Below are 16,847 nucleotides of genomic sequence, written 5' to 3'. Positions count from 1 at the left end.
TGCAGAAGACGACCGAGTGTCCGGGCTCGTCATGCATATCAAATGTTCCGTGCTATCAAGCAACTTCTCTTGTGGAATTCTAAACGGACCAAGTAGACACATAATATTCGTTATCGCTAAACTCAGTAAACTCGGTCGGAAATTTCTTGTTGTATACCAATATTTCTGCTATCTCGCGATAGCCAAATGATCAAAGCCGTCTAACATCGTCCGCATGCTTGAACGATAACGATTGCACTACCTACCTCGGTGGATCCAGGTCAATACTTTTCCACTAACATTAAATCCGTTCTGTGACACTGATGATGCAGAGGATTCCTTGATAGTAGTTGTTTTGACTCCTACCTTTTGTCCAATGCTGGAAGGTGCATGAGTCGAACCAAGCTATAATTGGTTCGACTCATGCACCTTCCAGCATTGGACAAAAGGTAGGAGTCAAAACGACTACTTGTTAAGCGTAGTTACCAATATCACCCCCCCCCCCCCTTACCTTTCCGTTCTTTCCCCTCCTTCACCAAAAAATTTTCATTTCTTTCCCCTACCGTCCCTTCATCAATTGTAAAACCATCATTTCAAAAAAATATCAATATATATGTATGACCGCATTTCAAGGTCAAGACTAAAAACATGAGATTAGTCCAGATCGACTAGACTGTTTGACTGAACAGCTCGATTTAACTGCTCGAGTGGACTACTCGACTCAACACTCGATTCGACTGATTGACACATTTGCTTGACTTACTACTCGACCCGACTGCTCGACTTTACTGCACGATTGAACTGCTCGACTGGACTGTTCGATTCGACTGCTCGACTGGACTGCTTGACTGGACCGCATGATTCATCTGTTCGACTCAACTGTTCGATTCGACGCTCGACTCAATTGCTCGATTCAACTGCTTGATTCCACTGCTAGACTGGACTACTCGATTCGACTGCTCGAATGAACTCGACTCAACTACTCAACCCGATTGCTCGATTCAACTGTTCGACTAGACTAACAGCATGATTCAACAGCTCGACTAGACTGCTCGACTTAGCCACTTAACCCGACTGCTCGACTCAACTGCTTGACTTAACCCATTAAGCCCCACACTTTTCCCAGCAGGGATAGAAAGTTGAAACTTTCAGGATAATTATCTTTTAGGTCAACTAAGAAAAAGCCGCTGACATGTATTTTTAATTTTGACCCTGTGTTCCACAACGCTACGTTGCGAAAACGCAACGCTGGGCGTTAAGGGTACACCGTTTTTGCATACCTTCATTATTATGCATATAAATGCTTCATACTTTTTTACCGTTAAATCAAATTTGGGATTTTTTTGTGATTTTTTATTAATAAGATTAAATGAACGACTTAGAGTATTACATGTTATGTTTTATGATAGATATCGAAACATTTGGGTTGGATACCATCTTTGCACTAGACGCATAGTATGCAGTTTCAATGCTAAATGCAAGTCATCGCAAATGATTAAATGACTACCAACACGTTCCGGAAAGGTTGTAACATTAAATTTGGGTCCATGATACTGTCGTTGCCATCACTCAATTCCTCCAGATATTCCGGAGGCAAAGGTACTTTAACAATTTTATTACGCTCGTATCACAACGGCTTCTCCATCTGTCATCAGTGTTTGAAGCTGCGTTATTCTATGTTATGTAAACTTTTATAATGTTTCCGGAATATTTTAAATAAGCGAAAGATAAGATTTACAGTAATTTGTTTACTAAAAAGCAACGATTTCAAATGAAACACCGCAGCGAACGAACGAAAACAAGCGTTCCCGTTGCAAATTTTGAATATCGTTACTTCCTAGCGTTGCCTTTTCGCAACGCAAAGCTTCAAACCTATCTTAAAATTACAAAAATAATCAAAATTATGAAACAAAGTTTTTTTGGCAAGCAACCGATTCTTACTAACACTGATTGATAGCTCAGGCGTTAATAAAGGTAAAATCGAGTTTTATGAGCATTTTTCCTTAATTGTCTAAAAAAAAAGCAAAACCTGTTGTTTTGTCACAGCTGTAATTATGTTACAAGTAACATCTGACCTTTGAGCAAAAACAGGTCGATTAAATTTTTTTCCAATCTTTCTTTGTTTCTCAGGGTCCAAGTTGATATCTTAAACCGGGCCTTCTGTAGAATCGAATGAAAGTGCGTTGCGTTTTCGCGTTTTCGTTTTTGCGGAAATGGGTTGACTGTTCGACTTGACTGCTCGACTGGACTACTCGACTCCACTGCTCGACTCAACTGTTCGACTGAACCGTTTGACCCGACTGCTTGACTAAACTGTTCGATTCGAGTGCTCGACTTGGCTACTCGATTCAACTGTTCGACTGGACTACTCGACCTAACTGCTCGATTAAACTGCTCGACTGAACTGCTCGACACGACTGCTCGACTGGACTACTCGGCTCGACTGCTCGACTCAGCTGCTGAACTAGACTACCCGATTCAACTGCTCGAATAAACTGTTCGACTGGACTACTCGACTCTACTGTTCGACGTAACACTTGACCCAACTGCTTGACTAAACCATTTGATTCGACTGCTCGACTAGACTGCTCGATTCAACTGCTCGACTGGACTGCTCGGTTTAACTGCTCGACTTGACTGCTCGACTCGACCATTCGATTCAACTGCTCGAGTCGACTGCTCGACTCAACTGCTCGACCGGACTGCTTGCTGTACAGCTTGATTTAACTGCTCGACTAGACTACTCGACTTGACTGCTCAACCCAATTGTTTGATTCGATTGCTTGATTTGACTGCTCGACTCGCCTGCTCAACGCTATTGCTTATCGCGATATCACATGGTCGGTATTAAATCAAACCGGACCAAGTCGCAAAATTTTAAAAAATGAGTTAATGATAGCAAACGATCAAGAATTTTCTAAGCAACATTTTACTCTAATCAGACTACATAAATGTTGCAAGCAAACAGCCAGAGTTAGAAGACGATGCATGCATGCGTTTTCTCGAAGTCAGGATTTTGCCACTCGGTTCTGTCTGACTTAACACCGACCATATGAATCGGTTTGCGGCAGACAATAGACGGTTCAGAGCCCCTCATACAAAAGAACCATATTGCCCGCCTATAGAATCAGCACAGTGGAGATAATGTTTTTCAACAAATTAAGTAAAATCCAATACGACCATAAAAACTATTTGTTTCAGTTTCCGGCTATGACTCTTTAATGTACAACATCTTAGAGCTATATAATGCAATATAAAAATTCAAAGAACTAATACAAAGATTAAACATCTTCGCAAACACTGGCCAATGGAATATATCCGCAGTTTTCTGAATTTATATTTTCTGGATCGATTCCGGAAGATTCGGGCTCAACTAGTTAAATAATAAAATGGTAGTAGAATTAAATGTCAACACTAACAATTTGTTTTTTGTTTTTTCGGCTATTCTTCTTAAACAATTAAATAAATAGTTAAAATTGACATTCCAAGCACCAAATTTGAACGTCATTTTCAATTTGCGTTGTATGTTGAACGTTTCTTTCTATAAACAATGTTTTGGTCGAAGGCGTTCGTAAAAGTGCATGTTTTTCGGATGGTAGATGAACATGATTAGTGTATTAACAGTTTACATATGAAAAACATTTGTAAAATTTATACATTTTCATTTAATATATGTGTCGAAATGAAGGTGACACTTCGGAGCACCCGGGGCAAGTGGGCCCTACTATAAATAAAGTGTGTTAGGACAAAAGCTACTATCTTTACATACTTTTTAGGTCTACTACCGAACATACTTATTATACTGAAAATATATATAATATTTATATCAGTAACACTTAGAAAAAGAAACCCAAAAAGACAAAACCAAGAGGACCATTGACATGGCTTATAAGACAACAAGCATTACGTTCAAGATTTGTGTCTATGTTTCAACGTTTTTTGTATTAGTTAATAATGGTCTTTAGGGCAAGCTTTGCCTGTTGGTAACAATAAATGATAAGACAGCAAAAAGTTCTGCCACATTCTGGCGACATATAAATGATGTTAATCGAATCTGGGAATATCACCGTGTCATATAATTAAGATAATCTGCATATGCAAGTGGATCAATAAAGCGTTATGGTTGTTAAAGAATAACTTTTTCTTTTGACGTAGGACTACGTCTTTCAGGAAGGTAGCTGGTATAGGGGGTAATTCCAAAAAATCTTTCTCGAAAAGTGGTCAGGTTTTGATCGCTAATAGCTTAGTAGTTACCCAAACGATTTTTGATATTCTTACACCAATCGATTGGAAAATCTTCTAAGAATTGACCCAAATGAAGAAAAGTATGGATTCTTTATGTTGAACTATTAAAAAATTGAAAATAATGAACCTATGTTCTACCAGAATTCTCGCTTCGTGATTTGTTGGAAGATTCTTTACGATGATCTAAACCTATACCAATTTGATATCTGTGCTTGGGAAGTAAGCCAAAACAAGTGACCAAGTCTCCTCATTTCACCAAGATTTCTTAACACCGCGATTAAACCTAGACCATTTTGATGTTCTTGATTGGAAAGTACGCCAGAAAGAGTGACAAAGCCCCCTCGTGCCAACAGATTTCTTACGAAAGTGATTAAACCTAGTCCAATTTGATGTCTGTGTTAGGGAAGTGTGCCAGAAAAAAATGACACATGTTCGTTGTCCCAACAGATCGCAAATTCTTTAGTGCGAGACGATTAAACCTAGGCGAATTTGGTATCTGTGTTGGAAAAATGTGCTACAGCTGTAGTGTTCGGTTATAATATGACTCTGTATGAATACGCATGCTTGCCGTTTCTTTAGAAGTGTAGTGAAAAGATGTGCTGTTGATAAAATAGGATTGAAATGGTAAAATCCCTTCAACGTGGGGAACCATGGGTAATAAAAACAATCTTTAAGTTCTGTAAAGTAGCAGGAAAGCATTAGTTTGTGTTCTTGATTTTGTTAAATTGTTTCCAAATGCACATAGAAATAACTCTGAAATCTTTTGAGGATTGAACGTATGCAATGTTACTACTTTGATAAATGTTACATACAACGCATGTAGCATGTATATATGTTGCATATAGCATGTATACATGAAGAATCGAATGATTACAAGCATGGATACATGCTACTATCACTACAAAGAAACTTATGTAGTCCTGCGTCACCTATATATGCGGTCGTGTATTGTACACAACCCCTCTGATTTTTATAATTTTACTAACCATATCGTCTTATCCATTGCAGAGCAAAAATATTTTTTCAAACAAATTATTTTGGTTAAACAATTTTTAATATATTTTTTTAACCAAATTTGTCCTGGCAAATGAGGCATTTTGAACATCCTTCTTAGATTCATTTCATGTAAACTCATAATCTTTTTTTGTAATTAAACCTTCGAAGTTATATCACTAACGAGTCTCCATGCTGCAAAATGTAGATTACACAATCGAACAAACCCTTACTATGCAATTTTTAGGTCCCACTCGCACCGGGGTATCTTCGTATATGACGTATATTTCACCCATCTCATATAAACAGCAGATACACGTGACTCGCTCCCCAGGGCTTCGGATTAATTTCGCGTTTTTTGACAGATTCTTACATCCATAACATACCATGGATAACAACGGAAACGATGTTGAAGGAATTGGTAACAAATACAGTAAAATAACCTCGATATAAAACAATTTTCACCTCGATATAACTCGATATAAGACAAATTCTTTAGACATAATTGTGAACGATACCATAGTTAAACTCCCTCCCAAATGCGGCGTCATAAAGATTTTCATTATTTCAAAATATTGCTAAAACTTTAAAGAAAATAACAGCTCAAACAATAATAAATAGTTCAAACCCCATAAACACACAACGCAAGGCGAAATTGGCTACAGCTGATGCAATTTTTTTCAGATCATGTTTCGATATAAGACAACTCTTTGAGATGATAAATTGTTGTATATCGAAGTTTCCCTGTATAGACATTATGACATACTCTACTAGACTAATTATTAACTCATATCTACCGGATGAACGATAAGTAATACACAAGTCAATTTGAGCCTGGTCTCAGTAAATGTGTAAACTAATTAGCATGTTTCTTTTCAGGCCAACACAAGTGTTATCTTTTCTGTGAACAAAAAGACGATAGATTAATTTACCTGGAGACAATTTGTCTACTAACGCGGAAACTGTTTAGCGCATACGGCTTCGCTTATCTCATGAATCCTTCGTAATATGTAGATTTCTGATGGTAAAACTGGTGTGACTGGTTTAGCGAATACCGTTCTTGAGCTTGAAAATACATTTTTGATGTTGACTGACGAATTAATGCCAACGTAAAGATAAGTATTGAGTTTTAGTTCAGCTCAAAACTTAAAAAATACTATGCTCATAATGTTTACACTAATCGCAAAACTGTTTCATTTCATTTATTGACATGGTTTTCAAAATTTAAATACGCTTAAAATTTAATTTATCAACGCAATAATATAAAAATCGCTTTCTACTATATAGCAAATGCTGTCAAATAGGAAAAATAGCATTAAAGCTGCCCGTAGTTTTGAATATCTGTAGATTATTAATAAAGATAATAAAATTCCATATTATTATAAATATACCTTTCTGTTAAATGACTACTGTTGTCAAATGGAAACTACCGCGAACGCAGGTAATTCCGATCAGCTGCTAATTCCGATCACTTAAGGGGGTATAGTACTTCTTACACCATATTTTTGGCCTTGTTTCAAATATTTTTTTCTTGATAACGCGAAAGGCAAATCGATTCGGGTTTTTTTGCATTCTAAACATTGCATTTTATACTAATATTTACAATTTTGTTTACATATGAGAACCTCTCCTTCCTCCTCAACGGCTCCTTGAACATGATCATTCGAAAAAACATGAATTGCGGTACCATGGATATGCGCTCGGGGGCTGACATGAAACATGACATGAAAGTATATTAAATTATCTTGTCTTTGACCCATCCATTTTTTAAAATCCGAACTCATAACAAAATGGCAGACATTCAGCCAAAAAGCCAGTTTTTTAGTCGAAAAATTAACTTTAAACGTTTCTAAAAAATACATAAATTGCAATATCGAAAAAACGATGGGTCAAAGACAAGATAATTTTATAAGCTTATAAACAAAAAAAGAAGCAAGTAAATTGCTTGAGCCGCTCTTGAGATATTTATGGTACCGGCTTTGAAAACCTGGTTTCGAGAAAAACGGCGTTAATGTTTTTATTCGCTGTGTAATCGCTCCAAACATGCGCGGTAGTTGTAACTTTGTCTTTTTTAGTATAGTATAGTATAGTATAGTATAGTATAGTATAGTATAGTATAGTATAGTATAGTATAGTATAGTATAGTATAGTATAGTATAGTATAGTATAGTATAGTATAGTATAGTATAGTATAGTATAGTATAGTATAGTATAGTATAGTATAGTATAGTATAGTATAGTATAGTATAGTATAGTATAGTATAGTATAGTATAGTATAGTATAGTATAGTATAGTATAGTATAGTATAGTATAGTATAGTATAGTATAGTATAGTATAGTATAGTATAGTATAGTATAGTATAGTATAGTATAGTATAGTATAGTATAGTATAGTATAGTATAGTATAGTATAGTATAGTATAGTATAGTATAGTATAGTATAGTATAGTATAGTATAGTATAGTATAGTATAGTATAGTATAGTATAGTATAGTATAGTATAGTATAGTATAGTATAGTATAGTATAGTATAGTATAGTATAGTATAGTATAGTATAGTATAGTATAGTATAGTATAGTATAGTATAGTATAGTATAGTATAGTATAGTATAGTATAGTATAGTATAGTATAGTATAGTATAGTATAGTATAGTATAGTATAGTATAGTATAGTATAGTATAGTATAGTATAGTATAGTATAGTATAGTATAGTATAGTATAGTATAGTATAGTATAGTATAGTATAGTATAGTATAGTATAGTATAGTATAGTATAGTATAGTATAGTATAGTATAGTATAGTATAGTATAGTATAGTATAGTATAGTATAGTATAGTATAGTATAGTATAGTATAGTATAGTATAGTATAGTATAGTATAGTATAGTATAGTATAGTATAGTATAGTATAGTATAGTATAGTATAGTATAGTATAGTATAGTATAGTATAGTATAGTATAGTATAGTATAGTATAGTATAGTATAGTATAGTATAGTATAGTATAGTATAGTATAGTATAGTATAGTATAGTATAGTATAGTATAGTATAGTATAGTATAGTATAGTATAGTATAGTATAGTATAGTATAGTATAGTATAGTATAGTATAGTATAGTATAGTATAGTATAGTATAGTATAGTATAGTATAGTATAGTATAGTATAGTATAGTATAGTATAGTATAGTATAGTATAGTATAGTATAGTATAGTATAGTATAGTATAGTATAGTATAGTATAGTATAGTATAGTATAGTATAGTATAGTATAGTATAGTATAGTATAGTATAGTATAGTATAGTATAGTATAGTATAGTATAGTATAGTATAGTATAGTATAGTATAGTATAGTATAGTATAGTATAGTATAGTATAGTATAGTATAGTATAGTATAGTATAGTATAGTATAGTATAGTATAGTATAGTATAGTATAGTATAGTATAGTATAGTATAGTATAGTATAGTATAGTATAGTATAGTATAGTATAGTATAGTATAGTATAGTATAGTATAGTATAGTATAGTATAGTATAGTATAGTATAGTATAGTATAGTATAGTATAGTATAGTATAGTATAGTATAGTATAGTATAGTATAGTATAGTATAGTATAGTATAGTATAGTATAGTATAGTATAGTATAGTATAGTATAGTATAGTATAGTATAGTATAGTATAGTATAGTATAGTATAGTATAGTATAGTATAGTATAGTATAGTATAGTATAGTATAGTATAGTATAGTATAGTATAGTATAGTATAGTATAGTATAGTATAGTATAGTATAGTATAGTATAGTATAGTATAGTATAGTATAGTATAGTATAGTATAGTATAGTATAGTATAGTATAGTATAGTATAGTATAGTATAGTATAGTATAGTATAGTATAGTATAGTATAGTATAGTATAGTATAGTATAGTATAGTATAGTATAGTATAGTATAGTATAGTATAGTATAGTATAGTATAGTATAGTATAGTATAGTATAGTATAGTATAGTATAGTATAGTATAGTATAGTATAGTATAGTATAGTATAGTATAGTATAGTATAGTATAGTATAGTATAGTATAGTATAGTATAGTATAGTATAGTATAGTATAGTATAGTATAGTATAGTATAGTATAGTATAGTATAGTATAGTATAGTATAGTATAGTATAGTATAGTATAGTATAGTATAGTATAGTATAGTATAGTATAGTATAGTATAGTATAGTATAGTATAGTATAGTATAGTATAGTATAGTATAGTATAGTATAGTATAGTATAGTATAGTATAGTATAGTATAGTATAGTATAGTATAGTATAGTATAGTATAGTATAGTATAGTATAGTATAGTATAGTATAGTATAGTATAGTATAGTATAGTATAGTATAGTATAGTATAGTATAGTATAGTATAGTATAGTATAGTATAGTATAGTATAGTATAGTATAGTATAGTATAGTATAGTATAGTATAGTATAGTATAGTATAGTATAGTATAGTATAGTATAGTATAGTATAGTATAGTATAGTATAGTATAGTATAGTATAGTATAGTATAGTATAGTATAGTATAGTATAGTATAGTATAGTATAGTATAGTATAGTATAGTATAGTATAGTATAGTATAGTATAGTATAGTATAGTATAGTATAGTATAGTATAGTATAGTATAGTATAGTATAGTATAGTATAGTATAGTATAGTATAGTATAGTATAGTATAGTATAGTATAGTATAGTATAGTATAGTATAGTATAGTATAGTATAGTATAGTATAGTATAGTATAGTATAGTATAGTATAGTATAGTATAGTATAGTATAGTATAGTATAGTATAGTATAGTATAGTATAGTATAGTATAGTATAGTATAGTATAGTATAGTATAGTATAGTATAGTATAGTATAGTATAGTATAGTATAGTATAGTATAGTATAGTATAGTATAGTATAGTATAGTATAGTTATAGAATAGTAATATATTTTTCAAATATTTTCAAATAGAGTATAGTATAGTATAGCAGTCCGTAGTTTTCTATACTGCTTACTTACTAGCTTACTGGCCCACGATACGATTGAGAAACATCAACAAAAAAGTGAAAAATAGAGTAATATATGCGGGCACGTTTCTAAATATGTACGAATTGAATTTATTATGAAAGAGTTGCGTTATACAAGAGTCCGTAGAGCGATTAATAGAGATTTTGTAAGTAAATTTCAATCATCATATTAATAGACAAATTGTAATACTAGAACTATGAAATTACATGCTTCACGCGCAGCAATCGTCACACTGCTAACTGACCGCCTCACAATGCGTTTGCATTTTGGCTAAAACAGAATTTAAAGCCAGCGTGTCTCTAGACTTATTCATTCAATCAAGTGTCGTTTGTCGGTTCGTTCTGAATTTGAAATATTGCATTGCAATAAAGAAAAAAACCGCATTTATACTGTTTCGAACAAGTTTGAGTCCTATTTATTTTGTAGATAATCATCAAGTGTTGGTTTGATTATGATTCCTAAAGTAAAGAAAATCCAAGTAATTGTTTTACTACAAATGTTTGTTGGTGTGTTACATATATTCTCAATCAGAATTATAAAATGATCTCTCAATAAAATTTCAGTGTTATGCAATGGCCTAGATGTTTTAACTTTTCCAAAGCAACTATTTGTTTCTGAAGGCCAACGAAATGTGAATTTATTGTGTAAAGTACCTGGTGGTCAATCAATCGACTTTTGCATGTAAGTTTAAAAAAACAGAACACAAAAACTGGTAGAATTAAAACTAAAAATATCAACTACTACAAAAAAATATTTCTTACAGTGTTAAAGTACCAGGAGTACCTGCTCCATTTGCTAGTAGTGAACGACTTCCGACTCCTGTGCCAGGTATTACTTTCTACGGAGAAGGATGGAGCCAAGGATCATGTGGAGTTACATTGGATAGAATTATTCCAGAATATGATGGTATCTTCGAGTGTACTGTCGCAATAAATGGACAAACACACAAAGGAACAATAGAAATTATGATTAAAGGTGAAGTTTTACATATATGTATTAATAATGGCCAGCTTATGCTAATTCTTCATTTCATTAAAATAGTTCCTCCCTCACCTCCAGTGATAGAATTGTCTAGCAATATAGATGCCAGAAATGGTGAATTTGACTATGGAAAGCCTCTTGTGGCGAGATGTATTTCTAGAAATGGATGGCCAGGTGCTGAACTATCCTGGTACTTAGATGATGCTCCAATAACTCAAGAATTAGGAGCAGCCTTCTCGGAAACTGTACGAAGAAAAACAACTGTCCAGCAATTCTTTCGAAAATCGGTGGCCGTGGAAGACAATCGAAAACGACTAATATGCCGAGCAACACACGACTCCTATCCAAGTGGATATGTGGAAACGATACTACCTATTAAACTTAGAAAATGTTTGTATATTAAAATGTTTAAAACAAAATTATATGTATTTTTCTTCAACAGCAAACAATACGAAATATGAAAGTAAGCAACACGAGTTAAGAGAAATTAAACCATCACCTCCACAGCTTGTTATCTCAAGTGACATTCACACCAGTAACGGCTCATTCAAAATAGGATCAAGCATGGTTATTCAATGTATATCACGTGACGGTACACCACCGGCAACATTTTTGTGGTTTTTAGGTAAATCAAGTCATTAAAAAGTAAAACAGAAATAACCATTTTTTTCACTTCTGTATAGATGATCAGCTTATTTACGAAGGCCTTTCGTCTCCATTCGTATCTCGTGATGACCTAGGAACCAGTACCGTTCAGCAAGTACTACAACGCCAAGTACAAGAAAGCGACAATGGGAAAAAAATCATTTGTAAAGCGCGGCACCCGAGCGGTTCAACCGAAACTCAGCTTAAAATAACAACTTTCGAATGAGTTGTCTGAATATCTAAATATATTACAAATAAACTTCATCTTGAATCAATAAAACAGAACTCTGCGTGACGGTTATTCTATTGATTTTACTATCCTGCGAGACTGACTCGCATCCTCGTTTAAGTGGGAAGCTTTCAGCCAAACTGGTGTCACTTTCTCTGTGTTACCCAGCTAATGTGTAAAGAACACGTATTACACATTCTAGGCAAATGCTCTAATATGATATAAAACCCAGGATGTCAAAGGTATAGACGCGCATGTAGAAAAGATATTCTGAAACTTATTCAGAACTTTATACATTTTACCCAAATAATGTGATTAACGTTGAAATATTTCAACCTATGCTAAAATAAAAACTGTAACTTAAAACCAAAATCTAAATCTTACATCTATTTTATTGAAAAAAACTATATTTAATTTTTTTCAACACTACAACCAACTTAAACTTATAGTGTAATTGATAGTAAAGTAATCCAAAATTAATCTAATTAACCCTAATAAGAACAACCCTAATATTCGATTCGGAAATCCCAACGTTAGCCAGGGCTTTATTCCGAGCCAATTTCCACCAGATTCTAACTGAAACGATTCTACTTAGGCCAGTGTGATCCACCGATATTGTGCTACAATTGAACTATATGAAGAATCATTTTGCGTCTTGTCCTACTCTAAAAATGCTGTACACATCATTATTTTCTTCCATTATTTCCTTCGTCTGTTGTTAAGGGGACATAAACGACTAAAAATTATGGAAGAATCATCATAATTTTTTTTTATTTCAGATTTTGATTCTATAGTCTTTTTCGCTTATTTTGATACTAATTTTGTAATGATCCGAGCAGGGGAAGTGGGCGAAAAACGATCATACACATGAGCATTCCAGCGCGGTGTGGAACAACCTCGATGAAATAAAAGGCCGCTCGTGTAAAAACACAATTTTAATACTTTATGCACATTTTCTCAGAAACTACACAACATATTGAAACAAACTTTTGTTTTATTGGTAGAAGCTTGGCCAAGACTTTTATAACTTTTGAGCTTTGTTAGCGAAACACAGTATGAGAAAAAAGAAAAAGGAGAAAAAAAATGGTTGAAAAATTAAAATTTTGTCTTCTTTTTCTTTTTTCTCTGCTTGTGTTTTATGCACACAGCTCAAAAGTTATAAAAGTCTTTGTCAAGCTTCTACCAACAAAACAAAAAAAAGTTTGTTTTAATACGTTGTGTAGTTTCGGAGAAAAAGGTACATAAAGTTTGAAAATCGTGTTTTTACAGGAGCGGCCTTTTATTCCATCGAGGTTGTTCCACACCGCACAGGAATGCTCTGAAATAAAAATTCATTCATCAAAACTTTTAGTCGTTTATGTCCCCTTAATTAAAATTAAATTGTAATGGTATAACGGGTGACAACCAAAATTTTGGAATTTAGTGCCCCTATGCACAACAACAAACAAGCTCAGCGAGAAATGAGAGTGTGTATGCGTTAGCTCTCTGTTTCCTCTTTCTGACATTATTTTTAGCTTTCTTTAGGCTTGTCAAGTTTTGCTCAAAATGGCGTCATAACAAGAAGCATAAACGGTACAACATTTTAAAAGCGAAAATTTTGCGGTTAAGATCCTCAACAACTACTCGCAAGCAATGTAGCGGAAAACCAGCCAAAATTATTGACGCAGAAGGATTTCGTTCTCTTTCTCGTGCCTTCAACAGCAAGGATTCCGTGAGCCAACGGGATGCCGCAAAAAAGCTCAACTGTTCCCACCAGTACATCTGCAAAACATTGCAAAGAGTCGGAATAAAGTGTCGAAAAAAGACTAGAGCCCCGGAATATATTGAGGGATAGATTTCGATGTTGAAATCCCAATGCGGCAGGTTGATAACGAATTATTCCGAAAAATTTTTAGTTTTGGACAACAAAAGTTACTTCCTTCTTTCGAAGACACACATTCCCGGAAATGATCGATACTATTCCATGAATAGTTCTACTGCATCTCCAAACATAAAATATAGGTTTAAACATAAATTTGAACAGAAAGTTATGCTGTACATTGCCATTTCCGAGAGAGGTGCTTCGAAGCCATGGTTCAAGCCCTCTGGTGTAGCAGTCAATCAAGATGTGTACCTACCAGAACGAATGCTTGTAAATTTTGATCCCGTTTCTACAAAAACTCATGTAGATGGACAATACGAGTTTTGGCCAGATATGGCATCCCATTACACCAAAAACACAATTGTTCCTGAATACCCATTCGATCCCATTTGTACCCAAAACCCACAACCCAACAAATCTGCCTCAGTGATTTATGTTGCATTTTTATCACTAATTTTTTTAAACCGAAACTTGCAACAACTTAACAGGCATTAATATCACACAGCATTAAAAATGTAAAGTTAACGGCATACGTAATGTTACTTTTAGTAATTCAGTTTTCTCGTGTTGCAGTATAATAATCATGTCTGTTGCAAGTTTAATGCGAGCAGTAAAAACACTCTAAAGAATTTCATCGACTGCTAACGTTGCAGTTTGCAGAGAATTTGTGTAAGCGCCCAGCAATATGTTGAATAATGAGCAAAATATTAACTAATTTCCTAAATAGTTAAATAACCACTGTAACTTAAACAACCTTTCCGAAGCAAGCTACTTCTGGTATTACCAGGATCATAAGTTATGGCAAGTCAGTTCTACACTATTTTCCATACAATCTTGAAGGTGGTAGACTAACCCGTTCATCTACTGAACAACTTTGTCGAAGACACCAATGTTCAGTACGGTCCAGATCACGAGTTATTCCACGTTGAAACCAATTAAGTCAATTCCCATATGCTACGTAGAACCCAATAAGGACGTTCGAGCGCCTTAATGGAATAACTCGAGACCGTCCTTATTGGAAACGTTTTTATTCGAAACCGCCTTATTCGGAGGACTACTGTATTTGATTGGTAGAATCAAGAGATGCATTCGCAAAGTACACATGATGGCCGTACAACACTCCTGTTCCAATATCAAACGGAAGCTTCGCCGAACAGCCGACAGCGGACCGTGGACAATGTATCTTTAATTTCAGTAAATCAGATCTTCAAGTATCTTTGTCCTTTTTTGACAGCTTGAGAAATAAATTCCAAAAGCTTAGTTGTCACCGTTAATTAAGGCAATGTAATGTTAAGAAAACAAAAAAACCATTGGCGGAACTAGCGCTCATTTTCATGGGGGGCTTTAGCCCTAGGCATTTTTCGAAGCATTTTATTTCGTTGGCAAATTAATATCAAATGCACATTAATGCATGGGATCTTATAACTGTGATGCATATAAAAATTACTCTCAAGTTGTTATTATCTAAAGTTATCTAACTAAAGTTTTTTTATTAAATTTAAAAAACTAAGTGTAATTTTTCTATGGAGGGATTAGCCCTCCTACCCCCTACCCCCTTTAGTTACGCCAATGGAAAAAAAACACATTAGTCTATAATTTTCCATTTACTGTGATGCATATAAAAATTACTCTCAAGTTGTTATTATCTAAAGTTATCAAACTATAGTTTTTTATTAAATTCAAAAAACTAAGTGTAATTTTTCTATGGAGGGGTTAGCCCTCCTACCCCCCTACCCCTTTTAGTTACACCAATGGAAAAAACCCGATTTAATCCACCTAGTGGTGAAAGTAACCTTTGTTATACGGTCTTACTTGCTCTTTGAGATAGAAATCGACACGTCTTTGGAACATAATTCATCTATTGGTTAACGTTGCGTAGTGCGTTGGTTTTCATAAAATTTTTGGAAATTGAATAAGTTTACAAAATTTGAACAAAATAGCAGCACTTATAAATTTTGATAGTTCCTTTTTTCATGAAATTACTGAGAAAGGGTAAGTTGGTTGTTTTAATTTGAGTAAGTGCAAATAAAAGCAAGTTGTAAGAGGAAATATTATTCTTTAACATATACATTCCGTAGTAAAGGTCTAGTTTATAGGTTTTTGAACTATGCATAAATTCCTGTAATGCCATTCTTTTTGATTGACATCAATAAATTTCATCAATTTTTATTAACCTTCAATTATTCACACATTTTGTACAACACGTGTAGGTTTTTGAATGCCATATTGTTATAAAGTTACAAATCGCTGTTTAACTAACGTATATTCTTCAATTACCTTGTTATGAGCAAAATGTCATAATTATTCAATGCATTAATATTTTAAATTGTTGGGAAAATAGATCAGCATAAACTGACATCACAGAAACGAAGCAGTCAGCATGTGAGGTGTACCGCAATTGACCCCAACTGGAATTTTATCTCATTTCTTCATATGGAAAAATGGTGTCTGTATGCAGCAAAACTATCAGCAAATGTAAAATGTTTAAAATGTATCCGTCTGCTGGTAGTCTAGTAATTCGGGGTCAAAATTTGGGTATTTTTTATAATCAAAGTTCTACGGTTCCTAAACAAGCAAACATAGAGGTATGCTATTTTCAGCAAAGTTGTGTATTTTTACTATTTGTACAATTTTGCAGTACATGAACAAGTCATACAATAATTACAAAAAGAGCTAAAATAGAAAAACTGATTTAAAAATTAATATACACAATAAATAAGATTTTGCTATCTTCGCTGAATAGATAGAAGGTTACTGTATTCAACAAAATTTCTTGTAATAATATGTTCTAAAACTTTGCAGAACACATCAATATGTTATATTGAAGCTGAAGAAAAATAATTTTTT

General features: G+C 33.0%; 1 protein-coding gene across 1 annotated transcript; it reads left to right on the top strand.

Moving 5' to 3' along the window:
- Positions 1–5,604: 5,604 nt before the first annotated feature.
- On the top strand, positions 5,605–12,136 carry LOC128738613 (fasciclin-3-like). The gene is made up of 6 exons (XM_053833888.1): positions 5,605–5,638; positions 10,848–10,965; positions 11,048–11,259; positions 11,326–11,655; positions 11,708–11,890; positions 11,949–12,136. The coding sequence occupies exons 1-6, from the start codon at positions 5,605–5,607 to the stop codon at positions 12,134–12,136; spliced, it is 1,065 nt and encodes a 354-aa protein (XP_053689863.1).
- Positions 12,137–16,847: the final 4,711 nt, after the last annotated feature.

The sequence above is a fragment of the Sabethes cyaneus genome, chromosome 2 (genome assembly GCF_943734655.1).
Source record: "Sabethes cyaneus chromosome 2, idSabCyanKW18_F2, whole genome shotgun sequence".
In the NCBI taxonomy this organism is placed as follows: Eukaryota; Metazoa; Arthropoda; class Insecta; order Diptera; family Culicidae; genus Sabethes; species Sabethes cyaneus.
This window is presented reverse-complemented; position numbering and strand designations above follow the sequence as displayed.

Excerpts from the sequence above, each read along its gene's own strand:
- LOC128738613 (XM_053833888.1), top strand. The coding sequence starts at position 5,605 with ATGGATAACAACGGAAACGATGTTGAAGGAATTG. Across the intron at positions 10,966-11,047 it reads CAATCAATCGACTTTTGCAT|TGTTAAAGTACCAGGAGTAC; the intron begins GTAAGTTTAAAA and ends TATTTCTTACAG. Across the intron at positions 11,656-11,707 it reads ACCTATTAAACTTAGAAAAT|CAAACAATACGAAATATGAA; the intron begins GTTTGTATATTA and ends TTTCTTCAACAG.